The following is a 26,862-nucleotide window of genomic DNA, read 5'->3' as shown; positions in this document are numbered from 1 at the left end:
AGTATTTTTGGAATCATGATTTAATTTTTTTTTTCTTAAGGAAGGATGTTTATGTAAACAGGCATGTGCAACAGTAATATGCACAGCAACCCTTTGAGAATTTCTTTGTAGTAGCACTTCGAGGCTTCAGCCTCCCCCCTCCAAAAACCACCCATTTTTTGACCAGTGCTCCGAGTCCTGGGTAAAAGTATTAAATAGGCCAGGGCAGCAGCAGGCAGCATCACAGCAATATTAAAACATTGCTCACTCATGCTGTTGCCCTCTGATCTAAAAGCCAATATGCCCAAGCACAGAAAACCAGTACCAGAACTTGCGCCTAACTGTACTGCAGATTGTGCACTGGAACGCCTCACCTTGTATTAGTATCTAACTCGATGTCATTCAGATGGATAAGATGTTTTTCTTTTCAGTAAAGGCTTCCTCAGGAGCTGGTAACTCTAAAAATCAATTTGTTCCAACTTATGAGAATTATTAAGGTGGCGAGTAAGAACATTTTTATCACTGGGACATTGAAAGCTGGGATTTAGGAAGCTCAAATATACAATAATACATGAGATACACAGTCAAATGGTGTAAGATTCAAACAATAAACCATATGCCCATTTATGTGAATTTTTTTAAAATAAGCAAGCCAATACTGAGGTAAAACAAAAAAGGGACAGCCTTAAAACTGTTTCAAATGAGAAAATTACAATCAATATAAAAAATAAAATATGAGCTACAACCTCCCCCCCACCCCCCAAAGTCTGGCAAATCTTAAAGGAATGGAGAGTATGCAGAAAAACTATTTCAAACTATCTCTGGACATGTGAATTCTAAGCCAAAAAGCAAAAGCTAGCCACACACTAACTCCCCCACAGCCTATTTTAGCAGTCTTCCCCACCCATTTTTTTTTCCCCCTCAGAAAAACCAAATTCTTCCCTAACACTAGCCAATACACTGTTTCTCCAAAACTGGGGGAGGAAGAAAAGAATCCGGGCCATCACACAATTTTTTATTCTAGAACATTTAACCTTAAACAATTCAAACAACTTGGATGTTTTTAGCTTCCCTCTAAATAAAACTGGCTCCTCCCAGAGCTTCTCAAAAGGATTTAAAAAACTTGCTCAAAAGAAGAGAGAGCAATAAACATCTTCGTTAGATCTGACAACTCACTTTTTCACGTAATTATAGTTGCAAAGTTTAATGGGAATAAATGCACTAGCAACTCTATTGGACATCCTGCCAGTCTGTTTTGATGTTCAGTCTTCCAGCAGCAGCAATTCCCACCAGCCGGTAGCTGCCCTGCAGCTGGCAGCATCTGCTGGAGGGGGAAGGCGGGTGGAAAGCAGGTCAGGAGAGTCTGAGCACCACCATGCAACAGTGCAGTCCTAAAAGTGGCAAAAGTTTTTTCTTGTGACTGACCTCCACCCCAGGAGGGTAGTAAAAGTACTTTAACAGTCTTTTTTCCAAATTCGTGGAATATATATTTCTATTAGCCAGGGAAAAACGCCCACACAAGAAGCTTGACCCCAGGAGCATCCCCTAATTAAATAAACCGCCTTTTTATTCTTTTGTGCATTTGTGGGTTATATTACTGATCTGTTAATTTGAATCGGAACCTCATACTTTGTTTCTAGTTAATATATGCCTTGCCATAAAAGTTCTTAAGTAAAAAGATTCTAGAGAGGAGTACTGGCACACACACGACATATGTGTAGAAGAGCAGCAGACACTTAAGAGCTTCCACCTATTTGCTACCTAGACAACAGAGCAAATCAAAATGTATCTAATTACACTGAATGACAATCTTGTTATTGTCACTGTTAGTTTGTAACCAAGCTAAATATCTCCACACAATCAATGTTCAAGGCAGAAGCGCATAGTCCTTTCAATAATTGTTATTCACAATGTCTTTTTTTCTAATAAACTGATCTGTCTTAAAAAAATATTAAAAAGTTGCAGCAGAGAAGGAGAGTGCCAACAAATACAGGTACAACTTATGAAATGTCTTATTTTCACTCCAAATCAATTATCTAGTTTACACCTTTTGCCACACCAGATTTAAAGTTTATCAGAATTGTATAGGTTCGAAAAGACCTTTAAGATCATCGAGCCCAACCGTAAACCTAACACTACCAAGACCACCACTACACCATGTCCCTAAGCACCTCATCCAAACGTCTTTTAAATACCTCCAGGGATGGCGACTCAACCGCTTCCCTGGGCAGCCTGTTCCAAGGCTTGACAACCCTTTCAGTGAAGTAAAATTTCCCAATATCCAGTCTAAACCTCCCCTGGCGCAACTTGAGGCCATTTCTTCTTGTCCTATCACTTGTTACCTGGGAGAAGAGACCGACCCCCACCTCACTACAACCTCCTTTCAGGTAGTTGCAGAGATCGAGAAAGTCTCCCCTCAGCCTCCTTTTCTCCAGGTTAAACCACCCCGGTTCCCTCAGCCGCTCCTCATCAGACTTGTGCTCCAGACCCTTCACCAGCTTCATTGACCTTCTCTGGACACGCTCCAGCACCTCAACGTCTCTCTTGTAGTGAGGGGCCCAAAACTGAACACAGTATTCGAGGTGCGGCCTCACCAGTGCTGAGTACAGGGGGACAATCACTTCCCTAGTCCTGCTGGCCATGCTATTGCTGATACAAGCCAGGATGCTATTGGTGTTCTTGGCCACCTGGGCACACTGCTGGCTCATATTCAGGCGGCTGTCGACCAACACCCCCAGGTTCTTTTCTGCCTGGCAGCTTTCCAGCCACTCTTCCCCAAGCCTGTAGCGTTGCATGGGGTTGCTGTGGCCCAAGTGCAGGACCTGGCACTTAGCCTTGTTGAACCTCATACCATTGGCCCCAGCCTGTCCAGGTCCCTCTGCAGACCCTCCCTACCCTCCAGCAGGTCAACACTCCCACACAACTTGGTGTCGTCTGCAAACTTACTGAGGGTGCACTCGATCCCCTCATCCAGATCACTGATAAAGATATTAAACAGAACTGGCCCCAATACTGAGCCCTGGGGAACACCACTTGTGACCGGCCGCCAACTGGATTTAACTCCATTCACCACAACTCTCTGGGCCTGGCCATCCAGCCAGTTTTTTACCCAGCGAAGAATATACTTGTCCAAGCCATGAGCAGCCAGTTTCTCCGGGAGAATGCTGTGGGAAACGGTGTCAAAGGCTTTACTGAAATCTAGATAGACAACATCCACAGCCTTCCCCTCATCCATTAGGCAGGTCATCTTGTCACAGAAGGAGATCAGGTTGGTCAAGCAGGACCTGCCTTTCATAAACCCATGCTGGCTGGGAAGCTGACAAGATCTCAGCTGACAAGATCTCATAACCTAGAAACAGGATAGTAAGGACAATAACTCTATGAACTTGCATAGAAGACTGGATGCTGGGTGTGAAAGAACATCTTGCAGTTTGATTAGACGGCATTATTCTGTTTCACCTAGTAGCTAACACAACGTCTGATACCACAGCGATAGAAAAGTTGTGATATTGAATTCTACAATCCCTATATTTAATATGCATGCTTTTTGATCAATATTACATTAGTAAAAAGTAATGGATGTCCCCTGCTCCTTCCCTCTTAAGGGAGGGAGGTTAGCCCAGAGAAATACTGGAGTGTGTGTGGGGGGGGGGGGGGGGCGCGCGCGCATAATTAATCAGTTTATTTAGAACTTGCTGTTGATTCCACATGAAGCGGCCGTGTAGGTGACCAGGTTTTGTGATGAAAAGCCACAAGTGTGGTGCACTGACGATAAGCATCCCCAAGCATCTCCTGAGAAGATTAGGAGGCATATGCATAAAGTAAGATTGTTCTCAGGATTTAATACACCAATTTCAGAAGCAGCCCTGAAAAATTGAGAAAAACGTATAAATCCCAGGAACCAGACTGTATAACTCGAGTGCCTCAGTGCAATTCATAAGTCATTTGCATTTTTGACTGATGAGAAGAAAGCTTGGTTTTATGCTGTTGTATTGGTTTGCCTGGCAACAAACAAATCAACAAGCAATGACATCAGTTTCACTTTCAGTAGCCTATCTACTTGTTAGAATGTATTTTTAAAGAGATGAGATTGCTATTTACATCTAACAGGCACGTTTCACAGACTATAATAAAAACTCCCATCACCAAAGAGCCCAGAAGAAAAAACTGAAAGCTGCCTCAAGTAGTGTTTAAAATAGTGTAGTTTCAATACACATTAGTATAATGACAGAAAACAACTCTAGAATTATAAACTCTTATAGTCGTCTTTTTTTTGTTTTAAATTTAGAATAGCATTTTACAGCTCTGGTAAGAGATGTACATTCTGTATGTTTACTCCTTGTATTATAGTTTTAGGATATAAGTTGCCAAAAACTTCAAAATTAGGAAGACACTTAATTTAGATGCTCAGGCCACCTAAATGGTCATCTTTGGAAGGAATCCCACTAGGTGAAAGAAAGGCAGTTTCGTATTTTAATGATATAAGGCATACAAAAGTCAGCTGAATTAAGGTCTGGTTTATCTTTAATAAGAGGCAGACAAGTTCTATTTGGTACAAAAAGCCTTTCAGATGACTAAGGAAAGAGTGCCAAGTTCAGGAGTAATGAAGTTAGAATGCAATTGAAAAATAAAAAAATAAAAATCAGGTACTGGCTCCTAAGCAAAACTACTACTTTGTCTTCCAGAACAACTGGATCTTTGTAAAAGTTGTTGGAGGTGAAGCTAACAGGGGATTACAGTTAACTGAGCTCTGATCCCTTCCCCCTTTCCTGCTACAAGGAACACACTAAGCAGTACAAAAGCCACCTCCTGTGGTATCCAGTACAAGGGGGACTGGCCCAGCTGCTTAGCTGGCTGATAATGTTTCCATAAGAAAGGAAGTCTAATTTGAGAAGCCATCCTTTGTTTCCTTTCAACACCTTAGGGGAAGGGGGAAAAAAAAAAAAAGGCAGCATTTTTCCATCCACAAAATTTTCCTCAGGATTTTCAAAGGTACACTGAAAGCCATTAAGAGTCTCAAAAGCACAAGCTTTTTAGTTGAATAGTTCTGCTTCAACTCTTAGCAGAGAGGGACTGCCCCAGTTCTCTCAGATACATGAAATAACCATCAATTACAATTCCACATTCACGATTCGAACCACAGGACAACTCCAACTAGTGAAAACATCTGAATTTTCACTTACAAGTTATAAATAGATTCCAAAGAGATTAAGTAGAGAAAATAGAGCAAAGCAAGAAATATGCCATGCATGAAGTTGAGAGAGAGTACAATATTTGCTCAAGTTAATTTCAAAAGCAAGAATTGAAGTTACCTGTCTCTACAAAGGACATTGCATTATGTTAATGAGCACCAGAGTCTCTCTCTTCAACCACAAGAAATTAATTTAACAGAAACATTTCTAGTATTGCACATAGCTGATGAAATTCAAGAGATTCTCATCCTCCAGTACAACAGCAAAGCCTATTAAACATGCTTGCTAAAGCACAGCAACACCTGCATAGTGACACATCCAATTTCTTAACAGACAATGCATGATGTAAAAACCAAACAACGATCTAGCTTGTATATCCAATATGCTATCACAAAGAGACAACCTTTCAAGAAACATATTGGAAAAATATTCTTATTTTGAGGACTGTTAATGTGATGCATCTTTACACATTGTGTGCACTGTTTCATTCAAGAAGCCTACAACTTCCAGGCTTCCTCTTCTCTCTGCTGATCCAGTATTATCCAGCTTGTCATACAGCATTATGCTCGTACCACATTTTAAAATGCAAGACACAACAAGCAGCTGTCTCACCAGCATCCAAGCACTGAAGTATAGAGTAGGGAATGGAAGCAAATTTATAGGAAAAACATGATTAAGAATACAAAAACTTAAGACAGCAGTGCATAGTGAAACTGAAATGCCCATTTTAATATAGAAATGTTGTAGGTTACAGTCCAGATCCACTGAAGAACTTAAGCACTTATGTCCAATACTTCAATCTTGAAAAATCTTCCTCAGATGTTACCTGACCAGGAGGCAGGAGACATAAGCACTGTTTGTGACCTTCATGTTTCTACAAATACATAGAAATAGAATTTCTAGACACTCCAGAAGTTACAGTTTTGTTAATGTTGAAATGTTGACTAACTCACGTACCATTTCATGAAGGCAGAACTTCATCTGCAACTAATGGCTTGATCTAGCAAGTTTTTTCAAACCATGTCTAAAGTTCCAACTGAAATTCAGTTTGACAAGTGAAAGTTACTACAGAGTACTGCTTTCCAGAAGTACTGTATCTATATTTTCTACAGACACTTAATATGCAAAACCAAAGGTAATGATTACAAAATGCAAGTCCAGAACATGACCCAGTGAATGTGGCAAAAATCATTTGCAAATATCTATCAACTCATGCTTTATTTTGGAAGTTAATTTCTAGACAGCTTTACATCAAACTCATTTTCTAGCTTTTCAGTTGTTTGGAAAATATAATGGAAACAATAAAACAGATGAGCTTCCAACTACTTTAAAACCAGCTTGCAGGTCCTAAGACAATAAATTTCCTGTTTTCAAATATCTTGTGGATGAGTATTTAGATTTATGTGGACCTGAAGTATGACTCAATCCTGAATAGCAGCAATAAATAAGACCAAACAACAGGGGGAAGCAGAGGGGAGAAAGAACAATCAACACTTTAAATAATTAAGGATTATTCTAGTACAGAGCAATTCCTCTGTTTCCTTATCAGATTTCAGGTTTAAATAGGAACTGATTTGCTTAACTGATTTCTTCACAAGTGCCCAACATGAAATTTCTTTAATGCCTCTGAAACATTTAGCTGTGGCCACACTCAGTAATTATTTTTTTTCCATCAATACTCTTTCTGATGACCAGAGATCTGATCCATGCAGCATAAATCCTGTATTTCCAATATTACATGATGATAAAGACATTTAACAGCTGTAGTACCTTACATAGATATTGTTTTGATTGTTCTAGATTCAAAACCGCAATCTAAAGCTAGATGAGCAGTCTATGTCAATAAGTCATTATCACATACAGAAATAAAAAATATATTTATACACATACAGTCAATATAACGGTGCATCCCAGTTTTCCAGCTCCCTATCAAAAAAGTTAACTACTTAAAGTTAATGACATTCCTTGAACAATAAAGGGACTTGATCTGTTGTATTCTTTGAGAATTAGCTTCACAGACCAACAGATGAAGCATTAAATAAGCAAATTAAGGTATTTTGATCTGTATAATTTCTTTTCCTTCTCCCCAAGAGACCAACTAGTCCTTTAGTTAGATACAAATAGAAGGTGCAATAATTTTATGATAAAACTCGCATGGGAAAGCACAAATTGTGTCATTTCTCCTTTATGCACTAATGTTTCTTACGCAAGTAGTCATTTCCATTGTTTCCTCCCTAATGCCCTCCTCCCTGTGCTGAATTGTTAGAGCACAGCAATTTCCTTTGTATCTAGCATTATTAAAACTGTAAAAACTTTGCTTGGAAAATTAGTTTCAGTTGTCCTTCCTTCCCAGATATGGTAAACTGATTCTCTAAAGATTTTAATGGGATTATTTACATGTCCATGCCAACTTCCGTAGAAAAATATTTGAGCTTATCAGCACCCTTTATGTGCACACAAGTTTATTGGAAAGTTGATTTACCTCATTTAACTCTATACTAGATCCCTGATATGGTTAATGACATTTTACATGAGTACTTGTTTTCCACCTTTTTCTGCCAATGGTCAACTTCAAAATGCCACTTGCCACTTCATATAGCAACAGCAGTGGAAACAAGCCCATCAAGGTTTTACAATCCATTTTAGGAAAACAATAGTAGAATAACAGGATAATTGGAACTTCTGGGACTGATGAATCACAGAGATATCACTTCCCACCTCCATCTTTTTTTTTTTTTTTAAGAGTGCAGATTTTTTTCCTGAATTAAAAAAGTTTTTACAAAAAACTTTAAAATAAAAAAAAACCAAAAAACCAAAAATAAAACCACCACACAAAAAACCAAAAACCCACACACAACCCAAAACACCCTCTTCCTTGGTGTATGCCCATTCACTTAAGTACAAGAAGGTAAAAGAGATACTTGAGGAAAATGGATGGGGATAACACCACCAAGAACCTAGCAGCACAGTTTCATTTCTTACATAAAATATAAAATAAAATTCTTGTCTAGTCATTTCTAGTGGACACCAGAGACAAGTCTTTAGCATGGACTGATCTTAAGTGAAAAAGTATCCTTTTTAGAAAGCTTTGTCAACAGGACAGGCAGAGGCCTCTCCGGATGGCGGGTACTGAGGAACCCCATCAGCAACAGGAGCTATGAGGTACCCCACACAGAGTTTGTTTTAAACTCTAAGTAACTGACGACTATGAATTAGTCACCTTTACTGATGGTAATGTTAGATAGCAGTAGATTCATGGTTATTTCTAATAAATCAGTTACCTATTAAGTGTGTAGCATACAATACAAAAAGAGTCAGCTAAAGGATTCCCTGGATTTTTTTTTTTTTTTTTTGGACACTTCATACGGTGCAGTATTTGATCAAACCAGCGTTTAATATGACGGCAGGAGTCTTGATCTCTGTGCTACTAGATCAGCCGAGGTTACATCTACTGGATTACTTCAGGGAAAAGGCTGATAGGAAATAGACTACTCTGTATACAGGTAGAAGAAGAAAGCATAAGCAGATGAAAAATTGGAGTAAGTTCAGAGTCCTATTCATTGATCCATTTAATAAACTTATAAACCAACCCTTACTACTTGTTTCATACGTTACTGATCTTTGCTTTTGCTTTTCCTTGTTCCTTCTTCCCATAATTCCTTTTCCACTAAAAAAAGCACAGTACTTCCTTAAAGTCTCTATAGATAAAAAGCTGCAGCTGAATGTGTTAAGATAGGACTATTAAAGAAGCAAAAGCTGTCTCAGAGCACCACACCCGGGTTACCCATTAATCCTCTTCCCTGTTTCTCCAGTTTTAAGATACTGTACAATAATAGCAGAGAGAGCACTTTTCCAAAAAGAAAGCTACTCCACTAGTTTCCTCTTTCGATAAATCAACAGTACTTCATGATGTATTTGTACACATCAGGATTTTGCTTTCCATTTCCCTTCCACCCTGAGTTTTCCCATCACTGTGTTCTGAAGAAGGCAGCCTATTTTTCATCCCAATACTCACAAAAAGGTTTCAATGATACTGTTCACCCTCTATCTTAGATTACACCTGGATCAAGAGCTGACAGCGAAAAAGCCTGTTGGGTTAAAGGAAGGAAGTATATTGATTGAAAATAATGACTGAAATTCAATGGGAGTAATGGGTATGACAACAACAGCAACAATTCCCTGTATGTACTGATACTTTCTAGCACATATGTTATAAGCCACTGAAATGCAGTTGTATGTAATGACAGGTTGAACCATCTGGTACTGTCAAACATTTCTGATAAAAAAGTTATTTTTTAACAGCTTTCAGATTTGTGCTAGAAGTCAGTCATAAGAAGTCACATTACTCAAGTTAAAATGCACAGAAGACTACATTAGCATATTTCTTGTACTTGCATAACATCTTTTTTTAAAAAAAAAAGTTATCCATCTCACTAATCACACTAACTTCTAAATCCAGAAAAATTATTATTTGATAATCTTAAGAGAACCGAGCTTGACATAATTTTCACACTACACATATGGAAATAACAGTATTTTTGAAATATCGTCTTCTACAATTGTTTCCAGAGGAGACCTAAATAAAGGCTTAAGGCATGACCTCATTCTGTAGTAAATAACTTACAGTCTTTAATACATGTAGGAAAAGGACTGCATCTACTATCTTCAGAAATACCTCCTAAAAAGTTACAACATTTAATCCTGAAGAAAAACTTACACTATTTTCTGTGGAAATTATTCTGTAATTATATTAGGGTGCAAAGTTACTGAAGAGGTCATTAAAAGAGAAACATACTGTGCCTTAAACCATAATATTGATCACTTGCCACTGATCCCCGTGTTCTGAAAGGCCAAGTTTTAAAACATCAAATACTTATAAAGGCTTTGAGCGAGAGTCAACACCAAAATACGTTGCTGGTAAGAATACTCGAGCAATATATATGCTGGAAACATGAAGATTCAAAAGACATGCTTTTATGATACTCATTTCAATGTCTCAAAGCAAAAATGCTCCATGCAAAATCACTGAGCTGCAGAGACAGTGTTTTGGAACCACAGCCTAATACTTCGACTAAGTAAGTGAGAAGTTTGAAGTCCGAGTTCTATGATTCTAAGTTTTGGAGCCAAGAAGAAAACTGTTACCCGTAGTTAGACTATTGCAGTTTTTAAAAATTTCTTTTATACTCTACATAAAACACAAGTACACACTTCCTTAATTTCAACATGCTCCATTGTGGGGTGGGGGGAGAGGGAAGAAAAAAAAAAAAAAAAAAAAAAAAAATCAGTCTTACAGTCAGAGATTGCAATTGCTGTCCTGAGACTCAAGTTAAACAGTGCTGATGGGATACTTCTACAATATATATGACAAGAATCATCAAACTTTTGACTGACACTTGAATGCACAAGACTACAAGTGCTTTAACTGTATGTACACTACAAAACACCACGTAGACATGTAAAGATGTGTCCATAGAAACACAGTGGACACAGATTCACATGGAAGAAATGTGTTTGTTATAAAAAATAAAGAGATAGTTCCAGTCACAGTATATTACTAAAATCCATGCAACAGCATCTTAATGTATGAAGAAGTTACAACTGAGAAGTTAATTACTGGATTATTGGAAAAACATGTCATTAATAGATTAATTTTCCTTTTTTGTTCTCTCATCCCTGTTTTGAGACTTACCAATAAGTATTCAAACATTCTAGATACAGGAATAATAAATATCAGAAAACTGTCAGTTTACTTGACTGAAAACTAAGTCTGCTTCATCAAAGTTGCAACTTCTTTGCTGTACTCACATTCCTTTTAACTCTTGAGTTTTAAGTTACAATCTGCTCCATACAGAAATGACTTGTAATAGTGAAATGTTGCCCTGAACTGATGTTAGAGCAAAGCATTAGGATGGCATAAATTAAACAGTCATGGTCATAATAAGCAGACTAATAAAGCACATTGCTTTGTTTTTCTTATTGGAAAGGATTTAACGCTATTTTAACCATATTCCTGTGAAAGTATTAAAAAAAAAAAAATCTTTGACACTGTTCTTCCTTACCTCCCACTCTTTAGCAGCATCTTCAGTAGTAGATTCTTCACTATTTTCAGGCTCTTCCTTCTTTTTTACCACTATAAATCCAGGTTCCCGAAGAGATTCCCCATTATCTTCTGCATATATCTCTGGACTCCACTGGATAAAGAAGACATACAAATGATCTGTCCTAGAGAAGTCAAGTAATGATACAGAAAAGAAAAATAAGGTAAGTTTGTGATCTTTTGGGTCATGTCTAATAATTATGAAGTATTTAAGGTTAAAATGAAAATACTTACTATTTCATGTTTTACTAGGTATTAGAGACACATTTGAAAAAAGCTAGTTAGTATTTTTTTTTTCTTTTTAATTATATGAAGCTGACACTGGAGGAAAAACAGGAAACAAGTTGGCAGTTGACTAGCTGTGTTTTCATATACAAGTACGGTCCTTCAACCACTTTTGTCCCGTTGGAAACCTCTGTTTATAATTTAAATAACTTCCAAAATAAAACACTAAGATTTTTTTATTTTATTTAAAAAGCATTACATAAAAGCATAAACAAAATTGGAATTTAAAAATGTCTGCATGTCTGTTTTCCCCACACCTGAAGAAGAGCTGAACACTCCCAAGACATGTAACCAAAATTATACAGACTGTGAGAATTACTACAGATATAAGGAAATAAGGCTGAAAGTATGCATATATATATAGCTAGATCATAAACTACAGACTATTCTAACTGCAAAACTGCAGTAAGTCCCAAGATTCAAAGTTACCTCCTTTTAAGTTATCTGCCACAAATGGCATGGTTCTCCAGTTTGGAAGAACAAAATGCCCAAATTCCCAGAAGAAAGTTATTTACAATCCTAGTAGATGTCAATCTATACTGTTCAAGCATTTCCTATGGGTGCACAGATGGAGCATTTAGAAAAAGGACGTGCAATGAATCCACTAGTATGTCTTCATCATGGAAAAGACAGCTTCAGAGCTAGAGCTTTATGGCTCTGGTTACCAAGAATTTGATTATTCCTTATGTCTCTCTTCAGAGATATTTGCTACAGTGAATCTGCATACTGGATTAGCATGAAGAATGATATTTGGACTTCCTGCCCCAATCCTTGCAAAACTGAATACTGGAAGAACAGCAAGACATACAGAGCAGCAAAGGCTCTCAAAACTGCAGCTATAATCTTCACATGCCTCTATGTCTAAAAGGATGTAGCACACAGGTATGTAATAATAGTCTCTGAACAGGGTCAGTTATTTAAAGTCACCTTTGTTAAAATTAAGGTTCCTGGATAACATTGATGAAAGGAAAAAACAAGCAAACAAACCAACCTTTCTCTGACAGTAAGGGAGAATAAAACATTTCCAATGCATAAGGCTAGATAAGGTCTATGACAAAGTCAGAAGAAGAAGCTGCAGGCTCCTCATGCACTGAACGAGGAGTCAATTTTAAAAAATCTTACAAGTAGGAAAATTAAAAAAAAAAACAAATCCTGATTTTAACTTCTTAAGAACTTGAAATTGTGTATAATTATAGCAGTTAGAAAAGTAAATAAAACTATGTTTAAGGAACTCTAAGACGCTCCTTCCCAGACTGGCTCCTTTGAGATTAAGAACACTGAAATAATGCAGGTTTGTCAGATACCTACTTTTTCCTCTTTCTTACCACTTAGGTGACAAAGACAACTAGGTTGACACTAAATATTTTGACCTATGCAGAATAGCACTCAGCAAGGTTAACACTGAATTAAGAAAACAAACACCCCACTACCACCACATGTGACTTTTTGTGTACAAAAACATAGGACACACACTGGATGGATAAAGAACAGATTACTAATTCCCCATGCAGTTAGAGAGAGAAACCCTTCATAGGTGGAGTAATTTCCAAGGAGATCAGACACAGACTGTAAACTAAGAACTATTTCTTCTGAAATAGGTGATAAATTCTGCTTTATGCTGAAGTACTTGCTCTGCTACATTAGAAAATGAACCAAGAGACAGTAATAATTTTAATTAGCTGACCTAGACATCATTGCCATATGTGAAACATTTACCTGTTTTCAAATTAAATATGGTATGAATAAAATAAGAAAATTTGAGTTGACTGTAACCACAAAAGGTCACCTGGCCCAGACAGGATTAGCTATACCAGAATCAGTGTGACAGACATTTGTCTCAAGAAATTGCATAATCTCCACCACTTAGGGTAAGCGGGGGTGATGTTTAAAAGCAGTTTAGTGATGTACTAGCATAGACTCAATTCTCCCTGTTGGAAAACTCAAATATTTTGATCTAATTTCAGCCCATTACATATCTCCATTCACAGTGGACATGAAAAAAAATACTGCCTTTCTTGTTGCAGCCAACCTTTAAGTATGAAATGATTTTATGTTTGTATCAACCTTTTCTCCTTTAGATTAAAGAACCCCACTTACTTCTAATTTTCTTTATATGTTACACTTTCTAGGCATTAATTAGTCTTGCTGCTTTCCTCTGGACTCTCTCCAACTGATCCATATCTGTCCTCAACTGCAGTGCCCCAACTGGACATGCTATGCCATTCAGCTCAAAAGAAAAGATGGAAAAGTGACTTGATCATTGTGTGTAAGTATTTATACAAGATGACAGATGATAGTTTTTTGTTGTTGTTTGTTTCTTTTTTCCCCCCTCTTCTGACAAGGATATAAGAATCTCCAATACCCCCCAAAATCACATTCAACTTGAAAATAAGTCACAGTTTCCTAGCAGTAAAAGATCATTTAAGAATTCAAGACTTTACCAGTGAGTGAGCATGGACATCTCATGTCTTTGAATCACTGCAACAAATTTAGATATTTTTCTGGTAGATATGTTTCAGTTGCTTCCTGGAAAAGTTTTATGTTCCATATATAAAGGTAAGACAAAAGAGCCCCAGATAGCTCTTCTGAACTCAGAGCTCTAAGAAGCAGAGAGAATTTTTAGAAAGTTTCCAAATAATGGGAAGCACAGATAATGGCAATAAAACTTTGTTGCAGAACTCACTTCCTTCACTAGATATCACTTACTTGATTCCTTGCTACAAACACAAGCCTAAATAATACCATGAGAAACTACTGGCTGAACCTACAAGTAACTGAAGTAAATCAGTACAGCTTCAGTATGGTAATGAGGTATTCCAGAGTTAAGCACAAGCCAGTCATCAATATCCTCAGTTGTTGACCCTTTTTTGTATTGTTTTATAGACACAGTCACTGAAAAATTTTGAATGGTGCAAAAAAAAAAAAAAAAGTTCAAAGACCTACTGGAAAGTGTTGATTTTTACAGTCTGCCCCTTCTTACCTTTCTTGTGGAACAGCAAACCAGTACTCATGTTTTTTATCCCTCTGTGCATACTGTTGCATTGATGCACTTGCTTGTGAAACAAATGTTTTTCTCATGGGTTTTCCAACCCTGAGACACAGAAACTTGTGAGATCGATGCCGTCTTTTTTCTTTCATAAGAGAAGAACCTATTAGTAAAGAAAAAGCAAGCTATCCACAATGTACAAAAGAGCTTAACAAAATTATTAGCCAATTTTCTATTAGGCAATACATGTATATAGGACGTATATATAAATAAGTAATAGGAGATGAGGTAACATAGGTAGTAATAATTATCTGGTTTTTATTATTACATAAATTGCATCAGCAGAATTAACTTCAGAGTACAATATGTTTGAAGAATTCTAACATTCATTTCTGCTTCCAACCCCAGATCACATTATGATAGCCCTTCATCCATGCTTGAAAGTATTTCAGAAGGTATTCTCAATGCATATCCCTCAACACTGAATCAGACAAACGTCCCACTGTTAAAAAGATATTCCATATACATGCAAAAGATACAGAGTTAAATAAGTACTTAGGTTTGATTCACATATGTCAAAGCTGTTCATTAGTTACTTTTCATTTAAAAAAGAAAGGTTCTGGCACTACTAATAGAGGATTGAGATGAATTTTAATTTGTTAGCTATATCAAACACTTCAAAGCTGTGAGTACCACTTCAGGATGAAGTACACTGGGTGTTGTGGTATGGGATTTTTCCCTCCAGTAGTATATTTAATTGAACTAATAGAATTATATGATTACCCTCAAGGTCTGGATTGTCTAGTCAGCACAAGGCAAAGGAAGAAGCCTTCTTGAAATTGTTTCTTTGCTAGATTAATTGCCCAAATCCTAGAACATGGGCTCCAGCCACAAGAGACTTTTTAAAGCAAGGAAAGAAAATGTAAATTTAAGAGTTCTTATGATCTGCTATGACAACAAAGGATTTATCCTACCTCTGGTGTTACACGTACATACAAATATGTTCCAATTTTCTAGGACACTCATCTTTTCCTTTACAACTGAATTTCTCCTTCAGTATCCATGCAGACTACAGATACACTAAGCACAGAAAACATCACCTTCTTGATCTATAAGCATCTCTACTGTATGTTTTCCTCAATCAGATTTTCACCATAAAGTTTAGAACAGCATTGTTTCACAAAAGAATTTTTTTTTTCAGTAAATATTTAAATATGTGCTTCCTAATTTTCAGTTACAGCATTTTAGAATTATACCTGCAGTATACAGTATGGTGGAATAGTCATAATATGCATAATTTGGAAGTATTTTATAAATCTGTAAGCTCAAAGGTAAATTGTCAGATAAAAAACACCCAAACCAAAAAGAACCCAAAATAAACAAAAAAACCTGTTTCATAGGACTGGCACATGACCTTTGTGGCAGTGTTAGAGAAGTACTCTTAAAATAATCTGATATTTGGGATTTTGGTCCTTCACATGCAGCAGTTTAGAACTTCTCTGACCTAGCGCTCAGAGAAGTGGGATTTGTACCATACCTCAAAAAAGAAAAACGAGTGAGATTATAGTTCCAGCTAGCAGCGAGAATGAAGACAAACAATTTAGCTCTGCCCCCAAATTTCAAAAGGAGTATTTAAGATGCTCTTTTTTGGTGTGTTCTCCAGTATATTTTTGTGTATTTGACACAGAATTAATCAGAAAAAAAGATTTTATTAATGGCTATTGTGTGGCTCTTTCCCCCCGCCCCCCTTTCAATCTCTGCCAATATCGAGCTAACTAAGCAGCAAACAGACGTGTTATCTTTAATGAGATTTCAGCTTGTTTATACACACAAAAAACTACAGACCATTACAACTTCTCCAAATTATCAGCTACATCTAGCTTTTATTTCAGTCCACTGGTCAACATAAGTGTCCGTAAAAATAGAAGAGAATATAAGAGAGTCCTGAGTTATAAAAAAACTCCAAGGGAGACCTTTTTAGCTATTCTAGTCTACTCATAGTTACCAACTTACATTGCATCACCTGTTCAACATTCAGAGCAAATCAATCATTAATTCCAAACTCAGAACCATTTCACCTCCACAAAGATCAAGAAATGGTAGTTCCCAAAAAACTAGGTGCTCAAAACTCCCACAAAAGAGAACAAATTCAACTAAGTCCTTGCTATATGCAGGAGATAAAAAGACTATCTAGGTAACTTAATGATACAAAATTCATAGTAGGACTACTTCAGAGTTTTAGTCTGATAGACAGGATATTATAAAGTGTTTACAGTGTTTCAATTTTTAATGACCTAGCATTTTTAGTGACCTACTGTTAATAGACCTGTCATACTTAGACTTTGATGACCTTCAAGAGTTAAGCAATAGATCTATGCTTTTACCTTGGCTCTATTTAAACTTGCCTGTAGACAAAGCCAGTAGAGGCTTCACCAAATCTATCTAGATTGAGAAATACTAATCCATAATTTACTGTTTTATTTGTATTCTGCTAATACAACATGCAAGAATAAGAGACATACAATAATTCCAGCTGAAGTTGGACTGAAGTCATTGGCACGAATCTCCAAAAAGTAACCTGTGCTTTTTTTTAATTTTTTTTCTATTTTACCTCCACAACCTTCAGTGAGATTGTAACACCATGTGAAGGTTTCTAGCCAGCACTCCTCTGTCTGACTATGCAGATACTTTTTTGATTATATATGTATATACTCTGTGACTGTACAGATCACATCATGCATGAAAAACTTGTATCATTGAGTGACCGCAATCGTCCAGAAAACCAACAAAACTAAAGCATCTAATACAACTGAATTACAAATAATACTCAATTGTAAGAAAAGCAGCAATTGTGGCAAACACTTGGTGCTTGCATTTTTTAAAAGTCACAACCAGCAACTACTGCTAGCTGACATTTTTGCCAGAGGATTTCCTCCAATATTTAAGGCATAAAAGCCAAACTTATCACAGAATGATACAATTATTAATCTGCTTCAAATTTCAAAATTCAGTTACTTCCTTAACAGAAGGAGGAAAAAAAAACCAACCCAAAACTATCATATCAGATTCTGAAGTGTAAGATGAATTTCTGTCAAACGAAGAATACACCTCTCTATTCAATACAATCTCAATTTTTAATAATGAACATAAACCATTTGACCTTCAAATGCACTTCACATATAATCTGTTAGTTTGTGACAGGCATTATAGATATGTTTTCTTTCTGGCCCCCAAAATATTGCACAATTAAAACAACTAGTTTATCTCCATTAGTAAGATGGTAAGGCATCAGAAAGTAACCTATGAATTTTTTAAAAAGCAAAATCAAATACATACAGAAACATCTTTAAGTTACTTAAAAAACCCACAGCATTTTTTTTAATATGAATTGAGTAACTTCAACAGACTTTCAAGATAACTTCCAACTAATAATCCTAGGGCCTAATCTTTGCAGAGGAGTAATGGTACTCAAGAAATAAACCTAGTTGTTCCCCATATTCATAGCACTAGTTTCGTACCATCTAGCTCTTATTTATCCTGAGAAATGCTTTTTGTATGCTCAACCTTGTACTAGTCAGCATGAACCTTGTACTAGTCAGCATGAAAGTATGACAAGACGCAAGTGAAACAAAGTTCTGAAAGTATGAGTGTTAAGACTCCAGTGTTCATTGCTCACATCATAAACCTTAACCACCAGGTAGACATGCTATAAATAAGGTGAAATTCATTCCCAGAAATTCATTCATACACATGTACACTGGGATCAAAATTTAAGTGACCGCTAGCTGATTGCTAAAGAACATTTTTAATTTTGAGCTCTACAGTGACCAATGCATCATGGATCTAATTTTACAGGCTCATTTAAATCTCCCCTACAAAGATACTGTGTTTTAATATAATCATAAATATAATTTCAATGAGGAAAAGTGACAGGAACAAAGATATTCATGTTTTCAGTTTCCTGAGCAATATTTTCTCCACTGGTTTATATAAGGTATAACTTAGGTATATCTTCAAGCCAATAAGAAATATAAGGAATATATGGAGAAACATGTTCTACAGAATGAAAAACAATGAAAATTGTGATGAGTTGGAGAGAGATACATTGTAAATCTGAAGGCTAACACTGTATCCATAAATACTGACTCACCTTCTAATTGCCCATCTCCTGCAGTCACAGTTTTCTGACTAATTTCTTTTTGTGAATCTTGTTGCATGTTTTCTCTTTGTTGTTTGGTTTGTTGCATAGTGTGGGTCTTCCAGAGGTTGCGGAGTTCCTCGACTTCTGTCTCTGAGTCTTGAGTTCGCTCTCTCACTACTTTCCCTTTGCTAGTTGTAGTTTTCTTTTGAGAGTCTGTGGTATCTTCACAACGTGGACATTCCTCTACAGTCTTACTCTCTCCTTCTGGTTCTTTTCCTAGTGAGGAATCTTGATCATTGCCCACTTCTGCCTCTTTACCATGTTCTTCACTACCACGTGATCCTTGCAAAGACTGCTGGAGGACATCTGAAATATTTTCACTAGGTTCTTGTCCACCCTTTATAGGCATTTCAGCACTTTCTAAACCTAAGCTGTGGGTACCAAACTGTTTAACATTTACAACCATTTCGGCACTGGGTTTTAAGTCACTGGCAGCCTCATTTGAGTCTGAAACGATTGTTAAACATTCAGCACTAGTCTGGTTTACTGTTTGGACAGATTCTGATGATGCTCCAGAAGATTTGTCTTGTCGAAGCTCATCTGAGGAAACAAGTTCCTCACGTATTGGAGAGAGTTCCGATTCTGTGAAAACGTCTTCTGAAAGAGACTCCTCTGTGCTCCTTGGGGCAGTACTAGCACTGTCATTGCCTGTATCCCGAATCCTGGAATCCATTTCATCTGTATTGCTCTTTGCAGCTTTCTTGGAATAGCAAAGTTCTCTTACAGACAGCTGTTCTACATCTCTGTTGAGCAAATAAGAATGTTGTTATAGCAGGTGCCTTTTACATCAAGCTCTTTTCTTTACTGAGTTTTGTTTAATGCTGAAAAAATTTAAAGGTGCTTCTAAAAAAAAAAAAACCACACACTAAAAAAAAAAAACCCACCCAAACAAAAAAACAAAACTTCCCAAGGACTTCCCATCTTCATGACATTACTTTCGCAAGGAGAAGCTCTCCTATGAAACCAACAAGACTGTTTGAGATGCTTAAAGAGTAAAAATAAAATAAAAAACAGGGGAAAACCAACAAAAAGCTACACACAACCATAACCTCTAAAGGTAGAAATCTTCCACAAGCTTTTAAGCTTTGTCTACCAAAGAGGCCAGTACAATTGCATAGATCTGTCCTACTCTATTATGAAGTTGACACCTAGCTTACCGGTAAGAAATGAATGGCAGAAGTCATCTGGTCTAACCTTAACTATTTAAGCTAGTCAATGCAGAACAACAGGAACCATCAAGGTAGATCTTACCTTTCTGCCCATGGAAATACCGAACAGTGATTAGTGTCAGGCACCTAACTTTGAGGATACTGTTAGGCAAAATAAATCCCAAACTGCTTGGTACAACTGAACAATTTAAAGAGCAGACATCAAATGTTGATAAATAGTGTAAGAAAGAGACAAGCATAAAAGAACTTATTTTCCCCAAAGGAAATGATCTTATTCAAAATAAGCTAACCAGAAATTCTGAGTTTTAGAAGAGGAGGACTACAAGGGGACTGTGAACATGCTCAGCTACATTTACAGGACTCAAGCTTTTCCACTGCTGTCAAAAAACCTGAGCAGTACATAACCTTCATAAATTTCTCATGTTTAAACATACTTTTGACTAGAGTTCTCAATGCCAACTCCCTTGCTACCACAAGCACATTGCATTTTCCATTACCTAGTATCAAATGCTTTTAAGAAGCTTATACCTTGACATACCATCTTGAAGAAGGATAAATCCAGTCCACGTTTCTACACAACTTTTTATTCAGTTAGGTCATATTACTGACATTACTGAGACGGTGCTAAAATTCAGGATGTTTGCAAAGCATATGCACCCTCTTACCCAAGTGTTAACATGAAGCTGATATTAAGCTTGTGCTGATGTAGTAATTTTGCTTACAAACCATGTGGATTAGAGTTTAGGATTTATCATCTATTAGACTGGGCCGTTTCCTTAAAGTTTTTGAGATTATGCTGGCAATAGGTGCTCTCAGACAAGCACAACCTAAGATTCATGAAATGCATAAAATATCTGTATATTTTCAGATATATTTTTCCAGTTTCAGCATAGGTTGTGGCTTATATATAGAAACCATACAACATGAAATTGCAGTTTTAAGAACCAAAGAATCCATCGGGTTTGTGATCAGTTTCCATTATATCAATAATCTTATTTTCAGTATTCTGATTGTTTTTCCAAGTTTAAACAGGTTTGACAGTGATAAAATTGGAAGAGGAAAAGAGGGTTAATTAAAACAGTGGAATATTTGGGGAAAAAAACCCCAACAGTGGGAAAACATTATTTATGTCTCAAATACCTCAATACACACAGGTCTTGTCAGATCTAACTGTAGCTGTTGGGAGTTCTGGTTACAGACTTAAACTTGAATTTTATTTTCCCCAAAATTTACAAACATGCCTCAAATTTTGATGAGGTTAAGGCAAAAAGACTGAAGAAAATGCTAGAAGTTAGTGTTCCATTTAATAGTTTATAAATTTGACAAGCAAGAAATCAGTTTGGACATACAGGGCTCTGAACGCACAGCGTGACCTTTCATTATTAGACATGTTTTCATTCCATATGCATTTATATTATAAACAAAACAGGAAATGCACATGCTACAAGAGCGCAAAAATCAACAGGGCATGGAAGGTAAATTTTTAAGCCAACATTGAGTCATTAAGAAACTAAACATGCTAGGAAAAAGATGTGTTTTGCAACTGCAATATTATGATTTGAACAGGTAGATTAAAAAAAGAGTCATCTAATTTTCATAACCTCGTTACTTGCTCTAGACATCAACTCAAGTAGGAACTACAAGCAACTTTTTAAAACTCAATCTGGAAAATAAACTTCCAGAAAGCAATCATGCTGAAGGCATCATCATACTATATCAAAAGCCCCAAAAGCACTACTATAGTAATACATACATTAGTTGCTCTTTCAAGAAACACATGACTTCAGACAGCAAACAAGACCACGCCAAGATACCAGTTTACTACCAGGTCGCTGCTGAAACTGAACTTAAAAATGGTACAAGACAAGTTATTTCTTCTGGGTGTCCAGATAATGTAAGATTATAAAGAAAGATGTGCTTAGCATACTACCAGTAAGAACTGTGAAAGGGCGTTTTTCAGAGTTACTAAGTATCTTTATACCTTACTTAAAATGGTTGCATTTTTTAGAGTTACACATCAGGGAAACAGCTTTACCCTCTCATACATATAGATAACTCTACCTCAGTTAAAGGAGTCCACTTCCCTTCAATTAGATGGTCAAGGTAGTCTGGCAGTCAAGAAAATTATTTTTACAATCATTTATCAGAGCAACTAGAGGGTACATGAAGCTAGTGTGAGAAGCAAGAGGAAAATGGTAAATAATAAAGATTTGCACCTAAAGCTGTTTAAGCTGGACTTTTCTATTGTGTACATCAGTTTTTACGTTACTGAAGAATCAAAGGCATCTGTTTTCCTGGTGGGGAAGGGGCAGAGGAAGTGGTGTGGTACCTTTTGCTATACACTGAGTCTTAAAAGAGACTATTGGAGGAAATTAGAATCCATGTATATAGAAGATTTATTCTATATAGTATACAGAATGTGAGAACTTAAGGTAAAGCAAGCTTTCTCAAGAGTCTTTCCAAGCCAATATTTGATGATGTTCTTAAAAAGGAAAACAACAGAAGAAAATGTGGTTTTGCTAGTTTTGTATGGTCAGCAATACGGCTACAGTTCATATTTACTCAAAGCTTTATAAATACTATTCTATCTTACATGGTTAATGAATCCTTAATTTTGCTGTCCACAATTTCCTTATACAGAGCAGCTGACATCACTTCTTCCATTGGACACATGATGCCATACTCTTCACAGCCGTTCTCTTGGACCAGAGGATCCATTTTATGAGGATCAAACATTATATTATTTGGCGTCACTAGCAGCACACCATTGACTGTACCCTAAAATGAGAGGGAAAAGAAGTGGTAAATTTTCTCCTTCATATTTCAGCTCATTCTCTATTTTTTTTTAGGAAAAAAGTGTTTTCTAATTTGTTTTTAAAGCATCTTTATATTTATCTTTATTTAAGCAACTTTATACAGTTTCTTGTATTTTGCAGTCATCTAGAAACATAACCGTTTTTCTGGGAAAGCAAATTAATGCCACCTACTTTCCCAAAAGAAAATGGTTTTGTTCCTCACAACTATTTAATAGCTGGGTTGAGTAAAAAAAGAGAAACCCTTTTTTAGGCTAGGCGGCTCCTCTGAGGTAAAGATACATCCTTCCCAGATAACCACAGGGCTTATTGCTAGTTTTGCAAGAAACTTCAAGCACTGTCTAAAATCTGACTCTTAACTCTTCTCACTTTCTACTATTTAAAGAACAACAAAAAAAGAAAGATCTTCAAAAACTGTCATTTATCTTCATTTTCTTTACACAGAAGCAACAGCAGTATCCGATATAAGTCATTCTAACTTAATGGACCCGTTGACTAGTTGCACAAATACTTTTATAAAATGAAACTAGATTAAAAATATTGAAGATTTTTTAAGATGCAGTTGCATCAGGATGCACCTTTGGAGGGATTTAATAAATAATACTGCTGCAGTACATAAGTAGATTTTAAACTTCTAGTATAAAAAAAAAATTTAAAGTTGATACTCGTATTATGAGCTGTAGGGTTCTTACACAATACAGGTACCAAGCTAATTTACAATACATTGAACTTTTTTTTCTCCAAGCGAGTAATGCAAACACATGCAAACACCAACACCAGTTGCCTGCTAAGTAAATTCATTAAACTGTTAGAACAGTAGAGTTTAAGCTAAAACTATGAACTGGAGAAAACATAGCTTTAAGGGTGATAGTGATCCTTCAGTTATAGATCTTGAATCCTAAGGACTTTACAAATTTAGAAAGACACTCAAAACTTTTGTGCAAGAATCATGAAAGAGTTGCTTCATGTGCTGCTGAAGCTTATCAGGAATTGACTAAATATCCAGCTCACTGATATCAACTGTTCAGAGTTATTAAAAACATTGTGCATTGCGGGGCATTGTTTTCAGTTTTGTTTTAAGAAGACCTATCAGCACAGCATGAAATACAACTACATTCCTTCCCATTTCCAGAAATTTGTTCAAGCACTGTGGTGGTCTATTACCTTCACAGCAGAAAAAAAAAAAGATACCATATAGTGAGCAGACAATTACAAGCTATAAAAAAAAATAAACCAAAAACAATATTAAAGCCTACAGCAATGACCAATGGTATCGCTATTATGGAAAAATTGAAAACAGGCTCAAAAGCAGCTCAAGCATTTGTACTTAAGTCCTCTTAGTTGTTCAGAGCCTAGTGGGGTTTTATATGTGCCTTTTAGTGTACAAAGCATATGCTAAAAGACTTTAAAGTCAGCAGAACATATTTGCATAATTCTAAGGTGTTTAAAGACACTGAAACAAAACTGTCACTGGTATTTCTGTATTGTGGAAATAGACTTTCAAGGTGCAAAAAGGAACTCCAAGAGAACGACTGTCAACAGAAGTTTACTTTTGGTTATATCCACTGTAGTGTAGAAAATAAATTTAACATGACTGCAAAAGTCAGTGAGTCTACTCAGAAGAACAATTGCTTCTCTTTAAACAAATACTACTTCCGTAAGATAGGTACATAATGCAAAAAGCAGTATCATTTCTAAATCTGAGCTCTTTCATTAACGACCACACACAAAAGTGGAATTTTATTATTATTCTCCAGATCTGACCCAGAGAAGTCAAGGCCATAGCCTTGATGGCAGTTGGACTAAATGATTGTTGTAGGTCCCTTCCAACTGAAAATGTTCTGTTCCATCCTTTCACTTGCCCACATGCTGCATGTGAATCTTCAGAATAGTCAGGCTTGAGAGGAAAAAAATGGGTACAGTTCTATGACTGCTCTAGCTGAAGGGTTTACATGTTCAACACCAACTTCTAAAATGATTTATTAGTAGAAGCAATCAGTAATCAAGTTCACTGGAGAACTCTTCATTTCAGATTAAGATTTCGTCTTCACTTGTTCACTATTTCATGAACAAATGATCCTTCCTTGATAAATTAAGTCTACAAGAAGTCAAAGGCTTTTGAGGCTGTGGAGGACTTTAGGTAATAAAAGGAGATGACATTTTTCTATCAAGGGGTGAGCTGTCACAACTGACATATCACCCATGTCAACAAGGTCCCTGGTTTTATTAAACAAACACAAAATCCAATGCTTTATCTGTGCTCTCAAAAGCAAGTTAAAAGACTGCTTAAGCTGGCAGTCCAGGTCAAAAATTGATTAAAGAATATTTTATTGCAAAGTAAGTTAAAAGTTCCGTAAGTCAATTTTATATTGCTTATCTGAACACTAGTCACAACATGAGAATAACATGTATGAAGAACCAGTTGCACATCTTCCCCTCATTTCAGTTACCTTGCTTCAGATTCAATTTTAGCAGTTCAGAAAACACTAACTTACCCCTCCCAAAACCCACAGGCCAAGCTTGTCAATATCTTAAAGAAATGTCACCACATCCAGGACAAAAGTCTGTTTCCAGGGCAAATTTGAACGTTTAAATAAATTTTATAGTACCTTGTGGTGTTTAGTCTCAAACACTGAGGAACAGTAGACACAATCTTTCTGCAGGCAAACATTCATCCAAAGCAGTGTGCAAGACTACTGACTATGTAAGAAAAACAAGTTTAAGAGACTTCCTATTGTAAATGGAAGCTTCCTAGAACAGTCTGACAATGACCTGTCTGATGGCAGAAAAACCCCAAACCTGTATATCAGGCAGTTGTCCTTGACACTTATGGAAGATTCTAAAGCCTACCTCTGCAGCCTCAACAAAAGACACAGCTAGAAACCTAAAAGCTTTCTTTTCTTGGTCTTCGAGGAAACCCTCAACACCAATAGGTAAATACTCCGCATAAAAATTGATCTGAAAGTGTAATTCCATTTAAAATTTATTACACTGATAGAGAAACAGAGAATTAAACCTTTGGAACTATCAGGCTTTTATGTGTACTTGACCAAGAAGTTGATCAAACATTTCACTTGCAATGACTACAAGCAGTTGAAAGATTATACAGGTACCTTGAAAACACTGGCTTTATAGAACCTCAACAAGAGATGACCTATTTCATTGTTATCTATTTAAAAGATGACAGGAGGCAGCCCAATGCAACATTTCTGGCTCACAAATTATTTGATATGGTCCACAGTTATGATATGAACACTTGAGGGCACTTCTCTAGATAAGAACTGCTGCCCCAAATTTACAGGCTAGAAATGAGATTCCTAATAATACACTAAACTTCATTAATATTTCTGTTATTTTTTATTATTACCACCAAGGATCACTGAATGTTAACCTAGATAACTAGGTAAAGCTCAGGTAACAGCCAGACAAACAGTTTTTTTGGTCCCAAGTTTTAATTATTCTTTTTCAGACATGCCAGTGTTTCTGCCACTTTCTCTAACAATTTCTGTGACTCTTTTTTAAGTCAAATAGCTTCTGTCTTTACCACCTTCTAACTTGTTTGCAGGAGAAGAGCTTCCTTAAAAACCTGGGAAACACGTATTAACAGATGGAGTTTCTAGCATGGACAGAAACCAAGTGCTATTGATTCTGTGAGAAAAAATGGATAACATCAGAACAAAACTTGTAAGTGGGAGCATACAAGCATCTAGCCAACAACTGGTCAAGAATTCCTTATTGCATTATGCTACTCTTCCCTGAAAGATGGAAACTGAAGCAGCTCCAGCCTTTGAGAGCTAACACCACAGTTTTGCATAAGTAAAGACAAAAATGACATATCCTCTTTAAAGGAGAGTACCCGAAACTCCATTCCCTTGTTGGTTTGCCATTATGGATCAGATTGACTTCTATGTTAGCATTCCTACAGTACATATACTTCAGAACTATCGTCTCAGCGTAAGCCAACGATGAACTCATCAGCATTTTAGCACCATTGTGGTGGGTTGACCCTGGCTGGATGCCAGGTGCCCACCAAAGCTGCTCTGTCACTCCCCTCCTCAGCTGGACAGGGGAGAGAAAATATAATGAAAGGCTCGCGAGTCAAGGTAAGGGCAGGGAGATCACTCAGCAATTACCATCACA

General features: G+C 36.6%; 1 protein-coding gene across 15 annotated transcripts in view; it reads right to left on the bottom strand.

The window, feature by feature from the left end:
• Positions 1-26,862, bottom strand: part of OXR1 (oxidation resistance 1) — a 442,087-nt gene that overhangs the window by 105,377 nt on the left and 309,848 nt on the right. For all 15 annotated transcript variants that reach the window (XM_075495115.1, XM_075495119.1, XM_075495114.1 and 12 more), the window contains 4 exons: positions 22,503-22,687; positions 18,690-19,483; positions 14,534-14,702; positions 11,231-11,393 (listed from right to left, as the gene is read on the bottom strand). In XM_075495115.1, coding sequence (XP_075351230.1) covers positions 11,231-11,393; positions 14,534-14,702; positions 18,690-19,483; positions 22,503-22,687 — 1,311 coding nt within the window. The remainder of the gene's footprint in view (positions 1-11,230; positions 11,394-14,533; positions 14,703-18,689; positions 19,484-22,502; positions 22,688-26,862) is intronic.

The sequence above is a fragment of the Mycteria americana genome, chromosome 2 (assembly GCF_035582795.1).
Source record: "Mycteria americana isolate JAX WOST 10 ecotype Jacksonville Zoo and Gardens chromosome 2, USCA_MyAme_1.0, whole genome shotgun sequence".
Taxonomy (NCBI): Eukaryota; Metazoa; Chordata; class Aves; order Ciconiiformes; family Ciconiidae; genus Mycteria; species Mycteria americana.
Note: the sequence above shows the minus strand (reverse complement) of the source record. Positions and strands in the feature narration are given on the sequence as shown.